Source organism: Pyrgilauda ruficollis, unplaced genomic scaffold (genome assembly GCF_017590135.1).
Source record: "Pyrgilauda ruficollis isolate IOZ18807 unplaced genomic scaffold, ASM1759013v1 scaffold129, whole genome shotgun sequence".
Classification (NCBI taxonomy): domain Eukaryota; kingdom Metazoa; phylum Chordata; class Aves; order Passeriformes; family Passeridae; genus Pyrgilauda; species Pyrgilauda ruficollis.
This window is the reverse complement of record NW_024511321.1, coordinates 982,555-995,796: the sequence shown is the minus strand read 5'-3', so window position 1 is coordinate 995,796 and position 13,242 is coordinate 982,555. Positions and strand designations below refer to the sequence as shown.

General features: G+C 54.7%; 3 protein-coding genes across 4 annotated transcripts in view; 2 read left to right on the top strand and 1 right to left on the bottom strand.

Annotated features, from left to right (window-relative positions):
- Window positions 1-419: 419 nt before the first annotated feature.
- Window positions 420-1,016, bottom strand: RPS29 (ribosomal protein S29). Its single transcript, XM_041458526.1, has 3 exons — window positions 856-1,016; window positions 616-715; window positions 420-539 (listed from the first exon to the last, which is right to left on the bottom strand). The coding sequence occupies exons 1-3, from the start codon at window positions 915-917 to the stop codon at window positions 531-533; spliced, it is 171 nt and encodes a 56-aa protein (XP_041314460.1). The 5' UTR covers window positions 918-1,016; the 3' UTR covers window positions 420-530.
- Window positions 1,017-3,248: 2,232 nt separating this feature from the next.
- On the top strand, window positions 3,249-11,000 carry LRR1 (leucine rich repeat protein 1). Of its 2 annotated transcripts, none has more exons than XM_041458538.1 (4): window positions 3,249-3,510; window positions 3,594-3,692; window positions 7,024-7,751; window positions 10,389-11,000. In XM_041458538.1, exons 3-4 carry the CDS (start codon window positions 7,156-7,158, stop codon window positions 10,639-10,641), a joined length of 849 nt encoding a protein of 282 aa, XP_041314472.1. In that variant the 5' UTR covers window positions 3,249-3,510; window positions 3,594-3,692; window positions 7,024-7,155; the 3' UTR covers window positions 10,642-11,000. The 2 variants fall into 2 exon arrangements, with proteins under 2 accessions (XP_041314472.1, XP_041314471.1); XM_041458537.1 differs by having other exon boundaries at window positions 3,249-3,517.
- Window positions 11,001-13,212: 2,212 nt separating this feature from the next.
- MGAT2 (alpha-1,6-mannosyl-glycoprotein 2-beta-N-acetylglucosaminyltransferase) overlaps window positions 13,213-13,242 on the top strand; it is a 1,965-nt gene continuing 1,935 nt past the window's right edge. The window contains exon 1 of the mRNA XM_041458550.1: window positions 13,213-13,242. The gene's annotated coding sequence lies outside the window, so the exon portion shown is untranslated.

Sequence of the window (13,242 nt, the reverse complement as noted above, 5' to 3'; positions counted from 1 at the left end):
CTGATGTCACAGCCAGGGGGACAAGACAAAGGCTCCTGGGCATTCCCAAAGGATCTGCAGAGCACTCAGCTGGGAGGGAGCAGCATTTGGGACCCAGGTGCGAGCAGAGCATTTACCTGCTCAGTCCCCTCACAGCAAGGGCACTGAATAGCAGAAGAGCACCCAGACACCCGAAATTCCAAAGGACTTGGGATTCCAGACCTCTGGCACTTAGTGTGTCTTTACCTCACTCCCTCCAGAGCAGCTGTGGCTGCCCCTGGATCCCGGGCCAGGCTGGCCAGGGCTTGGAGCAGCCCGGGGTACAGGAAGGTTGGGAAGCCGAGCAGAGCAGGGCAGCCCCCACACTCCAAGAACAGCCCTGTACAAAGAACCCCCGAGCCGCCAAAACCTGCCCAGAAGGGAAACACGCAGGGAGCAGCTGGGTTAGGAGACCATTTATTAGGTGAGACTGAGCCGAGACGCTGCAGATGTGTCAGGGAGGCCGTGGGACGCCGCGGGAGCTCCTGGCTGTCGCCTCATCCTCCCGGCGCTCAGTCCAGCTGCAAGAGAGCGAGACACGAGGGGAGTCAGCGGGAACCGGCACCTCCGAGCCCCTTCCCACAGCCCGGGGCTCACCTTGATGAACCCGATGTCCTTGGCGTACTGGCGGAAGCACTGCCGGCACATGTTGAGCCCGTACTTGCGGATGAGGCCGTGGCGGTTGGAGCACACGCGGCTGTGAGGGGAACAGAGAGAGGCGCGTGAGGGCGGGGAATGGCGCCGGGGAGGGGGGGGGGTTAATGTGAGAGGAAAGAGAGCGAGGCAGGGCGGTGAGACGGCAGCCACGACCCGGGGAGCGCAAGGAGCAGCACTGACCAAGAGCGGGAACCCTGCCCGAACTTCCTGGGGTGGCTCCAGTAGAGCTGCTGGTGGCCCATGGCTGCGCGGTGCCGAGAGAAAGATGGCGGCGGCCGCCTGCCCTTATACCCCTCACGGCGCCTCCCGGCGTGCACCGCGCGACTCCCGCTTCCCGCCCTGCCACGGCTGTGGGCGGTGCAGCTCCCCTCCGTGACGTCACGCGGCGGGGCGGTGCAGCACCGCCTGCCCCCGTGACGTCATCGCTGCTGAAGCTCGTCTTGCCGGCGGAGGGAGCGGCCGGCGCCGGGCGTAGTGGCGCGCGCCTGTAATCCTAGCCGTGGGGGAGGCTGAGCCCGACGGATCCTTGAGCTCAGAGGTTCTGGGCCGCTGTGTGCGCTGTGCGGAATGAGCGCGCAAGCGAAGGCCGGCATCTATGTGGTGATACCGGGGTGAGCTGGGGGCTGAAGTCGCCAAAGGAGAGAGGCGAGGCCCAGGTTGGAGCAGATTGGCGGTTGTCGGGGGGACCGCATCTGTGAATAGCCACCCCAGGGTAGCCTGGGCAATATAGTGACACGCGGGTTCACCTTTTTACCCCACACCCTACCCGCCAAAACCCCCAAACACCCCTTTTCGCCCCAAAACCACACACACAAACACCGCCTCCTACTGACCGAACACCGCAACAACCCAGCACCGCTCAAACTACACAATTCACTGCGCCAACCAAACCTCAAACGCCACTCCTGCCGTACAAACAACACATCTGCACAAACACTCAGCAAACGCCTCCCAGAGTTTGTTTCTTTTTTCTCCCAATGCTGCTTCATGGGCTCAAAGCCGCCTCAGGGCGCCCACAGCGACACCAAGCCTGACCTAAGCCTTCAGTCCCTTACCAAGCCTCAGCTGCTGCTGTCACACCCGCCTGCCCTCAGCTCCTGTCCCCTCAGCTTCCCTTGTCCCCTCAGCTCCTCTGTGTCCCCTCAGCTCCCATGTCCCCTCACCTCCTCTGTGTCCCCTCAGCTCCCGTGCATGCCCCTTCAGCTCCTGTGTCCCTCAGCTCCCATGTCCCCTCAGCTCCCATGTCCCCTCAGCTCCCATGTCCCCTCACCTCCTCTGTGTCCCCTCACCTCTTCTGTGTCCCCTCAGCTCCCGTGTCCCCTCCCACCCACCATCCCTTCATCTCCCCAATGTCCCCTCCTTCACACCTGCTGTCCCCTCCATGTCCTTACACAGAATTCTCTGGCCTTTCCTCCGCTCCCTCTTGCTCCTCACACCATTCTCCCCTCTAACCCCTTTTTCAATGACAACACGTCACCACGTGTCTCATGCTTTACTTGATGTTTATGGAAAACTTTATATTTTATGTCGTGCTTGGCCATGAGTGTTCATTAGGTAGGCGGGAACTGGGGATTCGATGGGCAGATTTATGTAAACCTTAGTGTATAAATCTTTTTGATGACTGATTGATTGATTAGTGGACAATTTCCACACTGCACCCTGCACAGAATAAACAATATCTCCTTTCTCAACCTGACTCATTCGTGTTTAGAGTGCCTAAGATTTGGAAACAGCCTCAGCTCCTCTCTGTCCTCCCTCAGCTTCCCATGTCCCTTCACACCCTCCATGTCCCCTCAAACCCCACTGTCCCCTCAGCTCCTCCCTGTCCGTTCTTCACACCTCCATGCCCCCTCACATCCTCAGCATCCCCTCATATCCTCGATGTCCCCTCACACTCCATGTCCTCTCATACACCTATGTCTGCTCATATCTATGTCCTCTCAGCTCCTCCGTGTCCCCTCAGACTCCATGTCCCCTCACACGACGTCCCCTCACGCTCGCTCCGTGTCCCCTCACCCCGTGTCCGCTCGTGCCCCGTGTCCCCTCACGCTCCTGTCCCCTCACACTCCGTGTCCCCTCACACCCCGTGTCCCCTCACACTCCTGTCCCCTCACGCTCCTGTCCCCTCACGCTCCTGTCCCCTCACACTCCGTGTCCCCTCACACCCCGTGTCCCCTCACGCTCCTATCCCCTCACACCCCATGTCCCCTCACGCCCCGAGCCCCCCCAATCTCCTGTCCCCTCACGCTCCTGTCCCCTCACGCTCCTGTCCCCTCACGCTCCGTGTCCCCTCACGCTCCTGTCCCCTCCCGTCCAGCCGCACCAGCCGCCTCCAGCAGGAGGTGCGCTCAACCCGCCCCGCGCGGACGGCGCTGCGCTGAGGGCCCGCGCTCGGGCTGCCCGCTGCTGCCGGTGCGGCCGCTGCCGCCGCTACCACCGGAGCCGCCGCCCTCCCTTCCCACCCCGCGATCCCGCTCTCCGGGCGGCCCCGCGCCCCTCAGCGGGCGGCGGGCGGGACCGGGCAGCGCGGCGGGCAGGCAGCGCAGCGGGCGCCTGTGCGCGCACAGCGCGGGAGGCCCCCGGCGGCGCCGCCCGCCGTGCGCGGGCCGGGGCCGGTGCCGGGATCGGGGCCGGGACCGGGATCGGAACTGGGACCGGGAACGGGATGCGGCTGCAGTGCGAGGTGGAGGTGCTCAGCCGGCTCCTGCCCACCTGCGGGCTGCGGGGCCGCGGCCGCGCCGCGCGGGCGCTGGTGTCGCTCGGGCGCCCGCCCGGCGCTGCCGGTGCCGGGATTTACCTCATGGTGTGCACGGCGCGGGACCGCGGCGGGGCTCGGTACAAGGTGGGGACGGCGGCGGGGGCCGGGCCGCGGCGGGGGTGCCCCGGGGCGGCCGCTGAGCAGCCCGCTGTGCCCGCAGGTGCAGCAGAACGTGGAGCGGCTCTTCACGCGCTTCGTGGAGGAGGGCAAGGCCACGGTGCGGCTGCGGGAGCCCGCGGTGGATCTGTGCCTCAGCAAGGTGGGACCGGCACCGGCACCGGCACCGCCAGCAGCCGCGGCTCACCGCGCTCCGACCCGCCGCGCCGAGCCGGGAACGGACATTAAAGCCCATTCAGTGCCACCCCGGCCATGGCAGGGACACTTCCACTGTCCCAGGCTGCTCCAGACCCAACCAGCCTAGCCTTGGCACTGCCCGGGATACAGGGGCGGCCACAGCTGCTCTGGCAATTCCAGCCCAGCCAGCAATTCCCAATCTCCCATCCAGCCCTGCCCTCTGGCACTGGGAGCCATTCCCTCTTTTCTAACTCTTCTGCTTCAAGTCCGTTTTCATGCTTTGTTTCACAGCTTCTTTAGAAAAAGCTTTTTTCAGCTCTCTGATGCAATGTTGGTTTTCGACCTTAAATTCCATGAAATTGTTCCTTACAATCCTTCTCATGGAAAAAAAATGGAGAATCCTCTTGTTTTCTTGGACAAAACCATCACTGTGCTCACCGTGGCTTTCAAAGCACAGAGCAGGGCACAGGCACCATCTCCCCTTATTTCAAATACCTCTGTGTTTATTCACTGTTCCCAGAGGATTTGTGAAGTCTTTTTAATAGCATTAAACTCACCAGAAAAATCGTATTATCACTAAATTCTGGTGTCCTTTTCTTCTGTGCATGTTGCAGGAATCTTTTGTAGCCCTACAGGAGAGAAAAGTAAGACAGGCTTTCTAAAACCTCTGAGTTCTTACCTGAAACTTCAGGGTCAGGCTGTGTAAATAGAAGCAAATAATGTTGGTTGGTGGTTTAGAAAATCCTTTTCCCTTTCTGTTACCTGAATCTAAAGAAAGCAGCCTTAATTTTATGAACCTGTTAAATGGTTAAATAAGAAGGGAGAACACCAAACCCAGTTTGGGGTTTTTTCCTGTTAAAAGCCAATGTGCTCTGTATTTTGCAAAAAATTAAGGCTTTTGTATTAGATTCAGAATAACTTCTGCTTCCTTTACTTAGAATTTTTCTGCTGAAGAGTGAGAAATCAAAAAGTTTATCTCAAAATATTACAGGTTCCTCTTAAGCTCTCCAACTCCAGAGCCCAAATTTAAGATGTTTCATCCCTTTTCCATAGTTTTTTTGCCATATTTTTATTAATTCATTACAGAAAAGCTTCTTAACTCTCAAAGATGAACAAAAACTTGGTGGAAAGGAGATTTCCAAAGCCTGGAACATTGCTTATGTGAAATCCCCCTGCTTGTGCTGTGCCAGGAGCTGGATTTGCTGCACTCAGCCAGCTCAGGAGTGGAGTTGGGAAACATCAGTGCAGAGCATTCACCCCTGGAGCAGAAATAACAAATCCTGGGTGTTTTCTGGGGTTTGTTTCCCTTCAGCAGGTCTGAGCCTGCTTCCCTGGATCCGCCTCAGCTCCCATTTCCTCGGAGCTCTGACTCTTGAGAGGCATCAGCACAGTTTAAACTCCTTTCCCAGCATTGTCTCTGGGGCTGAGACTTCGGGCTTGGGGCAGGAAATTGCATCCTGAGCTCTTCCAAGTAATTATTGGCTTTCTTGTATTTATTTTTTCTTTCAGGGTTTCTCAACAAGAGGTCTGGAGGTCTGGCATGGCCCTAGGGAGGTCTGGTGGAGGGAATTGTGCTTTGTGCTTGAGAGCAAAGAAATCCTGCCTGTAACTTCATTCTGGTGTGCAGCATTGATTTCACTTGGTCCTTACAGATCTGGAGGACTTTTTGGACTTAATTCCCATTTCAGTTATCTTGGAAATGCCACAAATCTGCCTGGAACGAGGAGAAATTCTGTAGCTGAATGTGTGTGTTAGACTGGCTGAGATAATGAGGGCTGCTGGTCTCAGAATCCCACGCTGGTTTGGGATAGAAGGGACCTTAAATCCCATCCCATCCACCCCTTCCACTGTCCCAGGCTGCTCCAAGCCCCATCCAGCCTGGGCTGGGACATTTCCAGGGATCCAGGGGCAGCCCCAGCTTCTCTGGATAACCTTGGATCCAAAGGTGCTTGATGTGCATCTTCCCCGGCTCTGGAAGGTGGCACAGCAGGAGTTGTGCTTGGAATGCTTCAGGAAAATGGTCATTTTTGTTTTTACAGGCAGTCAATTCAGTTTGACCTTTAATGTCTTGATTTCTCCCACATTTCCATCCAGGATTATCTCCAATATCTTTGTTTTCTCGTACTGGGTGCTTATAGCACATTGTGTGCTCTAGTTCTGAGCCCTCTCAGATTTGGTCTAAACAAACACATTTAGGAGCAAAGTTGTCTCTGAGGTGCCAAATGTGTCCCTGGGCCTGGGCAGGTGACAGCTGGGAACACAAGGACACCCTCTGGGCCCTCACAACTCCAAGGTAGTTCTTTTCTTTTCCTTCTATGCTTGCAGTGTGCTTTTTATTTTAGAGTTCACTTTTCAGCTCGGTGCCTGTCAGCTGCACATCAGCTCGAGCAGAGACTTGATGGAAAATGTAGAAGAGAAATGTTTGGTCACAAATGTTCCTAGAAGTGAATCAAGTCAGTGCAACAGATGCATTTTTTTGTTTTCTGGAGTTTTCTGGATCTTTATTTAAAATACAGATCTCTTGATACTCTGATACTGAGAGTTGGTGGGAGCCTTTATTGGCTTCCCACTGCCAGAGGGCAGGGCTGGATGGGACATTGGGAGGAATTCTCCCTAAGAATTCCTCCCTGGCTCTTGTACACCTCTGGAGAGGGGCTGGGCTGGAATTGCCAGAGCAGCTGTGGCTGCCCCTGGATCCCTGGAATGTCCAAGGCCAGGTTGGACACGGGCTGGAGCAACCTGGGACAGTGGGAGGTGTCCCTGCCATGGCAGGGGTGGGATGGGATGGGATGGGATTTAGGATCCCTTCCAACCCAACATGTCCTGGGATTCTACTGCCAAAATACTGTATCCCAACTCAAGCATTATTTTGTCTTTGCAAAGAATTTGCCTCTTTGCTGCTGGCACAGCCAGAGCTGTGTGTGGCCACGAGCACTGACTTCACCTTCCTTTTGCTGAATTCAACCCCAGCTTCCATCCTTTTCTTTCCCAGAAACTTCCAGGAACTATTGCCTCAGGTTTTAAAGCTCTGCTTTCCCCGTGTGTGTTTGTAACAGTCCTTTATCCTGGTGGATTTTAGGGAGCTCCCAGTGCATCAGGGTTTTTTCCTGTACTTCATTTCCAGCTGTGGGTTCGGTGCTTTGTTCCTTCCCTGGGTGCTGCAGCACAGTTTGACCAGGATTATTCATAACAGAGCTCTTCCCCCTCCCATCCCACTGCCCTGCTGAGTGACAGCTCAGAGAGTGTTAATAACCAGGATAATGAACTTTTAACTCCAGCCTTGTGTTCCCCTGCAGGCAAATGTGATCAATTTAAAGACTTTCCTTTCAGCCGTGAGACTGGCTCACCAAGGCAACGACACCGGCGTCCTCCCTCTCTCACCTCTGGTCCCAGCAAAGAACTCCGACGTGGAGAAACCCAAAACCAAAATGATCATCACTTCCAGGAGGGATTATCCCCTCACCAAGAGCTTCCCTTTCTCCCTGGAGCACCTGCAGACCTCGTACTGCAAGCTGGCCAGGATCGACAGCAGGGTGCTGTGCCTGAAGAAGCTGCGCAAGCTGGACCTGAGCCACAACCACATCAAGCAGCTGCCGGCCACGCTGGGGGACCTGGTGTGCCTGCAGGAGCTCGACCTGCACGACAACCACCTGGAGGCCTTCAGCGGGGCCCTGTGCAGCTCCGGCCTGCAGAAATCCCTGCAGCTGCTGGACCTGAGCCAGAACCAGATCCAGGCGCTGCCCCTGGAGTTCTGCCAGCTGCGGGGCCTGGTGCAGCTGCGGCTGGACGACAACGCCCTGCTGCGCCTGCCCTGCCGCATCGGGCAGCTGAGCCGCCTGCGCTTCCTGTCGGCCGCGCGCAACAAGCTGCCCTTCCTGCCCTCTGACTTCAGGAAGCTCTCCCTGGAGAACCTGGATCTCTTTGGGAATCCTTTCGAGCAGCCCAACCCGCTGGTTCCCAACATCCAGCTGAAGATCCCGCTGACTCTGTTGGAGTGTGCTGCCAGGGCCACCGTCAATCACAGGTAAGGGCAGGGAGGGCACGCCTGGCACCGCTCCTGCAAGGTTCCCTCCTTTCCCCTCAGTGCCTCTTCTCTCACTATTGACTTCATAAAGTGAAAATTCCTTTGAATTCCCCTTGTCAAGTCATCAGGATAATTGGTGCCTTGGAAGCATTTAAGGACAGGCGGAGATTGAAGTGTTTTCATCCACCAAAGAGAGATGAACAGAATATTTTTGGCCAACTGTGGGAAAAGAGAATCAGTTGTACAACACTGAGGCACTTCTTCTGCAGGCTTTCCCTTGCCATAGGTTTTTCTTAAGCTCCTCATTTCCCTTGGTGTTGGAGTGAGGGTGTTCTGACTTATTCAGAGAGCCCAGCTCTGAGGTAATTTAAAAAAATACTATTTCATCAAGTAAATCCCACCCTCCCAGGCTGCTGTTTGTTACCAGCTCTCTCTTCCCCCACACCACTTCCACCCCTGATCCTTCGTGTACCAGGAGCCTCCAGATAGCAGCAGCTGCTGCTGCCACCCTGCTCTGGGTGGGAAGGGAGCACAAAGACAGAAATTTGGCACAGAAAAGGGGTGAGAGAAGCTGGAAGTGTCTCTAATCTGCATCCTGTGCCCATTCCTGCCTTGAGGGTGGGCAGTGCCCCATAAACCCGGGGTAGTTGTGCAGAAATTTGCACCAAAGGCATCCAGGGGCACACCCTGATGGGAGCTGAGCCACCACATGTTCTGGGCCAAATCACCCACTGCTGACCGTGCTGATTTTATAATTAAACCCCACATGTCTCCTTTCCCAGCTTTATATAAACTGCAGTGGGTTTGATGTAAATATTAAGGCTTTTTTCTACCTCTAGAAATCCCTCAGCGCTGGTCAGATTCCAGTTTCTGTAAAAACCTTGAGAAAGGGACAAAACAGAAGGAGAAGGTGCAAAAATAATGTTTGGAAATCAGTCTTCACTATGGGAAAGTACCAGAGTTCTTGATTATGCTTTTCCCAGAAAAAAAGGGTGTTCTGAAATTAAGGTGGGAAAAAAAACCCAGAGGAGTCTTAGCTGTGTGAGTGATGGTTTGTGGAAAGTTTGGGAATGTGTAGGTGGAGGCAGGATGTGAGTCAGTGGGATCTGTGCTGAGTTTGGAGTGCCAGCTGGGCCCTGCTGAGACCCACACTTCAGCCACCCGACAGAATTCCTCAGGGGAATCACTTACTTTGTACCCCAAACTCAACACTGCTCCTCTGTAAATTCCAAAAGGAGCAATTCCCATTCCCAACTCTGGATGTCATTGCTGACACGGTGGATGGAGAGAGCTGTGGAGCAGGAGAACTTTTAATGTCGTGCCTGCAGGGCTCCAGTTTATCTCCTGCTTTCTCTGAGTTGATTTTTAACACTGCTGCTCCTCGGTGCAGGAGGGAGGAGTAAATGGTGGGTGCTGTGTCCGGCCAGGGTGAGACACAGAGAATGTGAGGGAAGAACAGAACGTGCCCAGCTGTCTCATTATTCTTAATCTTCCTTTAATTCTCTAACTCTCATTACTCTCAATCTTCCTAATTCCCCAGCTGGCTGTGGCCCAGGCTGCCAGGATTGCTGGGAGCTCCCTGTTGGGGTGTCTCCTGGAGTTCATGTCCTTAGGAAGTGCCTTGGGAAGTGGCATTTGCTTCCTGAAATCTCAGGAATTGGCATTTCGGTCCTAAAATTGGAAATTTCATTCCTGAAATCTCAGGAAGTGGCATTTCAGCCCCAAATCTCTGGTTTTCCGTGTCTGTGTGATGCCTGGAGAGGCTCCCTGGAACAGAGGCTGGGCAGAGTTATAATAAGAATAAAGTTATAATAAGAATAAAGTTATAATAAGAATAAAGCAGGGATTTATTAAACAGCCTCAGAGGACACACCTTGGGCACCACAAGAGCCTGGCCAGGGCTGCACCCCAGATGGACCCTGAGTCACAAGTTTTCACACTTTTAATTAGTTTTGGTCCATTTCCATGTGGGGTTCATTGTCCAATTCCAGCTCCAGGAGATGCAGTCCCACCCTCCCAGATTGCTCTCCTCAATTTGCTGTTTTTACACTTTTGGGGCTGAAGCTGCAGCGGTGTCCTTGGTTCTGGGGCTGGAAAAGGATTGTTGTGTGTGCCTGAGCTGTGAGGAAAACCTGCTGAAACTTTATGTGGAGTTCAGAGTTATACCCCAGTGCAGTGCAGAGTCTGGAAAACATGACAGCTAAAACTGAAGGCATCATGTGCCCTGGGAATGGCTGGTGCCTGTGTCCTGTCCTGATTTTTTAAGATTTTCTAAGCCTTTTGATGTTTACATTCTTGTAACGAACTTTCTCACACACTTTATGTAAATAACTTATTGTTTTACATTCTTTTGTGGAGGAGGGTTGAAATCTCAATTCCTGAGATTTCAGGAAGGAAATGCCACTTCCCAAGGCAGTTCCTAAGGACATGAACATTCGATGGACTGTTGGTTTGTCCAGTGTCATGGAGAGGTGGCTCTGTCACCCTCCAATCCACTGTCACCTTTGGAAATCTATAAATGCTGGAGACAGAAATTAAAAAGTCCCTTTTACCTTGAAAAGAGCAGAGTGTTCTTTCGTGCCCTGCAGTGACGCAGATCACCGTGCCGAGCTCACCCTCTCTGCTCTCACCCCACAGAATCCCTTATGGCTGCCAGCTCCTCCCTTCCCACCTGTGCAAGGATCTGGAAGTGGCCAAGACGTGTCGCTGCGGGAGCGCCTGCCTGAGCAGCTTCATCCAGATCACGGTGACCATGAACCTGCACCACGTGGCGCACACCGTGGTGCTGGTGGACAACATGGGCGGCACGGACGCGCCCGTGCTCTGCTACTTCTGCTCCCTGCACTGCTATTCCCAGTTCCTGGACAGGCACCTGCAGAGCCACGGCTGACGGCGGCCACGCCGGGCGGCGGGGCACGGAGCAGCCCGCGGGCACGCGCTGCCGGCACCCGCCGTGGCACCGGAGACATCCTGGCACGGAGGGGACGCGGCCGGGCCTGGCCTGGCCTGGCTCTTCTCCCATTCCAGGAGGGAGGGGACACGGCCTGGCCTGGCCTGGCCTGGCTCTTGTACACCTCTGAGAGGGAGGGGACATGGCCGGGCCTGGCCTGGCCTGGTTCTTGTCCCATTCCAGGAAGGAGGGGACACGGCCTGGCCTGGCCTGGCTCTTGTACCCCTTTGGGAGGGAGGAAACATGGCCTGGCCTGGCCTTGCTCTTGTACCTCTCTGAGAGGGAGGAAACATGGCCTGGCCTGGCCCTTGTCCCATTCCAGGAGGGAGGGGACACAGTCTGGCCTGGCCTGGCCTGGCTCTTGTACCCCTTGGGAGGGAGGAAACATGGCCTGGCCTGGCCTGTCTCGTCTCTTCTCCCATTCCAGGAGGGAGGGGACACAGCCTGGCCTGGCCTGGTTCTTGTCCCCCTTTGGGAGGGAGGGGCCACAGCCTGGCCTGGCCTGGTTCTTGTCCCCCTTTGGGAGGGAGGGGACACAGCCTGGCCTGGCCTTCCCTGGCTCTTCTGCCCCTCTGGCACAGAGGGGACATGGCTTGGCCTGGCTCTTCTCCCATTCCAGGAGGGAGAGGACACGGCCTGGCCTGGCCTGGCTCTTGTACCCCTGTGGGAGGGAGGAAACATGGCCTGGCCTGGCCTTGCTCTTGTACCTCTCTGAGAGGGAGGAAACATGGCCTGGCCTGGCCCTTGTCCCATTCCAGGAGGGAGGGGACACAGTCTGGCCTGGCCTGGCCTGGTTCTTGTCCCCCATCCTGGCAGGGAGGGGACACGGCCTTGCCCTCTCCCCCTCTGGAATCTCCTCTCTCTGCTTGCAGCAGGAAGCCGTGTTGATGGGGAGGGGACACAGCCTGGCCTGGCTCTTGTCCCCCTCTGGGAGGGAGGGGACACGGCCTTGCCCTCTCCCCCTCTGGAATCTCCTCTCTCTGCTTGCAGCAGGAAGCCGTGTTGATGTGGAAGAGCCTTCCTGTGAATGTATTTCCCTTTTCCTGCTGCCGGCGCTGTGCTCGGGGCTTTCTGGCTTTGTGGGTGAGCTGTTCCTTCTTGGAAGGACAAAGGGAATTTAAATTTATCCCAGAGCTCCCCACGGGAGCTCTGCCAGGGCCAGGACTGCACTCCACTCTTGCCAGTGGAGGAGAAATCACATCCAGAGGGGTTATGGAATCCCAGGTGCTTCTTTTTCCCAAGGTTCTGTTACAACATTCCCCCTCGGAGCAGGGACCAGCATTGCTGGCTTTTTACCAGAGCAGTTTGGGTTTGGGGTTTCTCTCTTTGTGATACCAGAAATGTCTTTTTTTTCTAAATATGTGCCTGAAACTGTTTCTTAATCCTCCTGTTTTAACGATTCTGGAATTTGTTTCACTGTGTTTACTGATTAAATTTTGAGCCCCTTCGGTGCCCGTGTGGATTGTGTTTTGTCTGAGGGGTTTTCCAGCCAGTGCATCCCAGGAATTAACTGCTGGTATTTTTTGGGGATGACACCAAAATATTGAGCATACCCACAGATTCTTTTATTTCCTGTCCTGTCAGCTGCTCCAGGACTGGGAGATGGGAACAGCAGAGAACAAATACTTGCGATTCTAGAATTAATTAATCTGAATTTTTTTAATTCTTACCATTCAAGAATGGGTTCATAATCCTAATCTTTCAATTCTAGAATTATTTCATTTTGAGAAGTTTTTAGGAATCCCATTCCCTGGAGGCAGCACACTGATAATTTGGATATTGGGAACATTTCTTTGTGGAAAGGGGGTTTGATAGAGTCCCCATCCCTGCAGGGATCTAGGAATGTTTTCTTATCTTGTTCTTGCAATTCTGGAATTATTTTCCTCTTATATTAATGTTGAAAACTTTGCAGTCATTTTATACTTGCGATTCTAGAATTAATTAATCTGAATTTTTAATTCTTACCATTCAAGAATGGGTTCGCAGTACTAATCTTTCAAATCTAGAATTATTTTATTTTAATCTGTAAATCTTAGATTTTTTTTTCTCTTTCCATCTTAGAATTATTTTATTTTATTCTTCCAATCCTACAATAATTTTACCTTATTCCCGCATTTCTAGAATGATTTCTCACCATTTTCTCGTCATTGCAGAATGCTTTTAACGTGCTGTTTTTCAAACCTAGTACTCACTGATCCTTCACGTTACTCCCGCGGATCCCGCCTGGTTTCCGTGTGTTTTCCCTGCATTTCCAGAGTTTTTTTCCCTTTTTTCCCAAAATCCCGAAGGATTCCGCCGCCCCTTCCCGCCCTCCCCTTCACGCCTTGGCCCCGCCCCCTCCCAGCGCCGCCCAATCAGAGCGCGGTGCGGCGCCGGCGGCTGCGCGGCCCCCCCTGCGCGGCGGAAGCGCCGAAGAGTTGATTGACGGTTCCCCCGACCAATAGCGAGGCCGGGGTCGCCGCAGCGGCGGCCAATGGCGAGCGGCGACGTGTGCGCGCGGGGCGGCGGCGGCGCGCGCGCGCTGGGAGCGGGAGCGGCGGC

What these genes read in the sequence shown, in the direction of transcription:
- LRR1 (XM_041458537.1), top strand. Translation starts at nt 3,341, where the DNA reads ATGCGGCTGCAGTGCGAGGTGGAGGTGCTCAGCCGGCTCCTGCCCACC. An exon ending in GCGGCGGGGCTCGGTACAAG is followed by an intron (nt 3,518 to 3,593) that starts GTGGGGACGGCG and finishes CTGTGCCCGCAG; the next exon opens with GTGCAGCAGAACGTGGAGCG. An exon ending in TGGATCTGTGCCTCAGCAAG is followed by an intron (nt 3,693 to 7,023) that starts GTGGGACCGGCA and finishes GTTCCCCTGCAG; the next exon opens with GCAAATGTGATCAATTTAAA.
- RPS29 (XM_041458526.1), bottom strand. Translation starts at nt 917, where the DNA reads ATGGGCCACCAGCAGCTCTACTGGAGCCACCCCAGGAAGTTCGGGCAG. An exon ending in GGGCAGGGTTCCCGCTCTTG is followed by an intron (nt 716 to 855) that starts GTCAGTGCTGCT and finishes TTCCCCTCACAG; the next exon opens with CCGCGTGTGCTCCAACCGCC.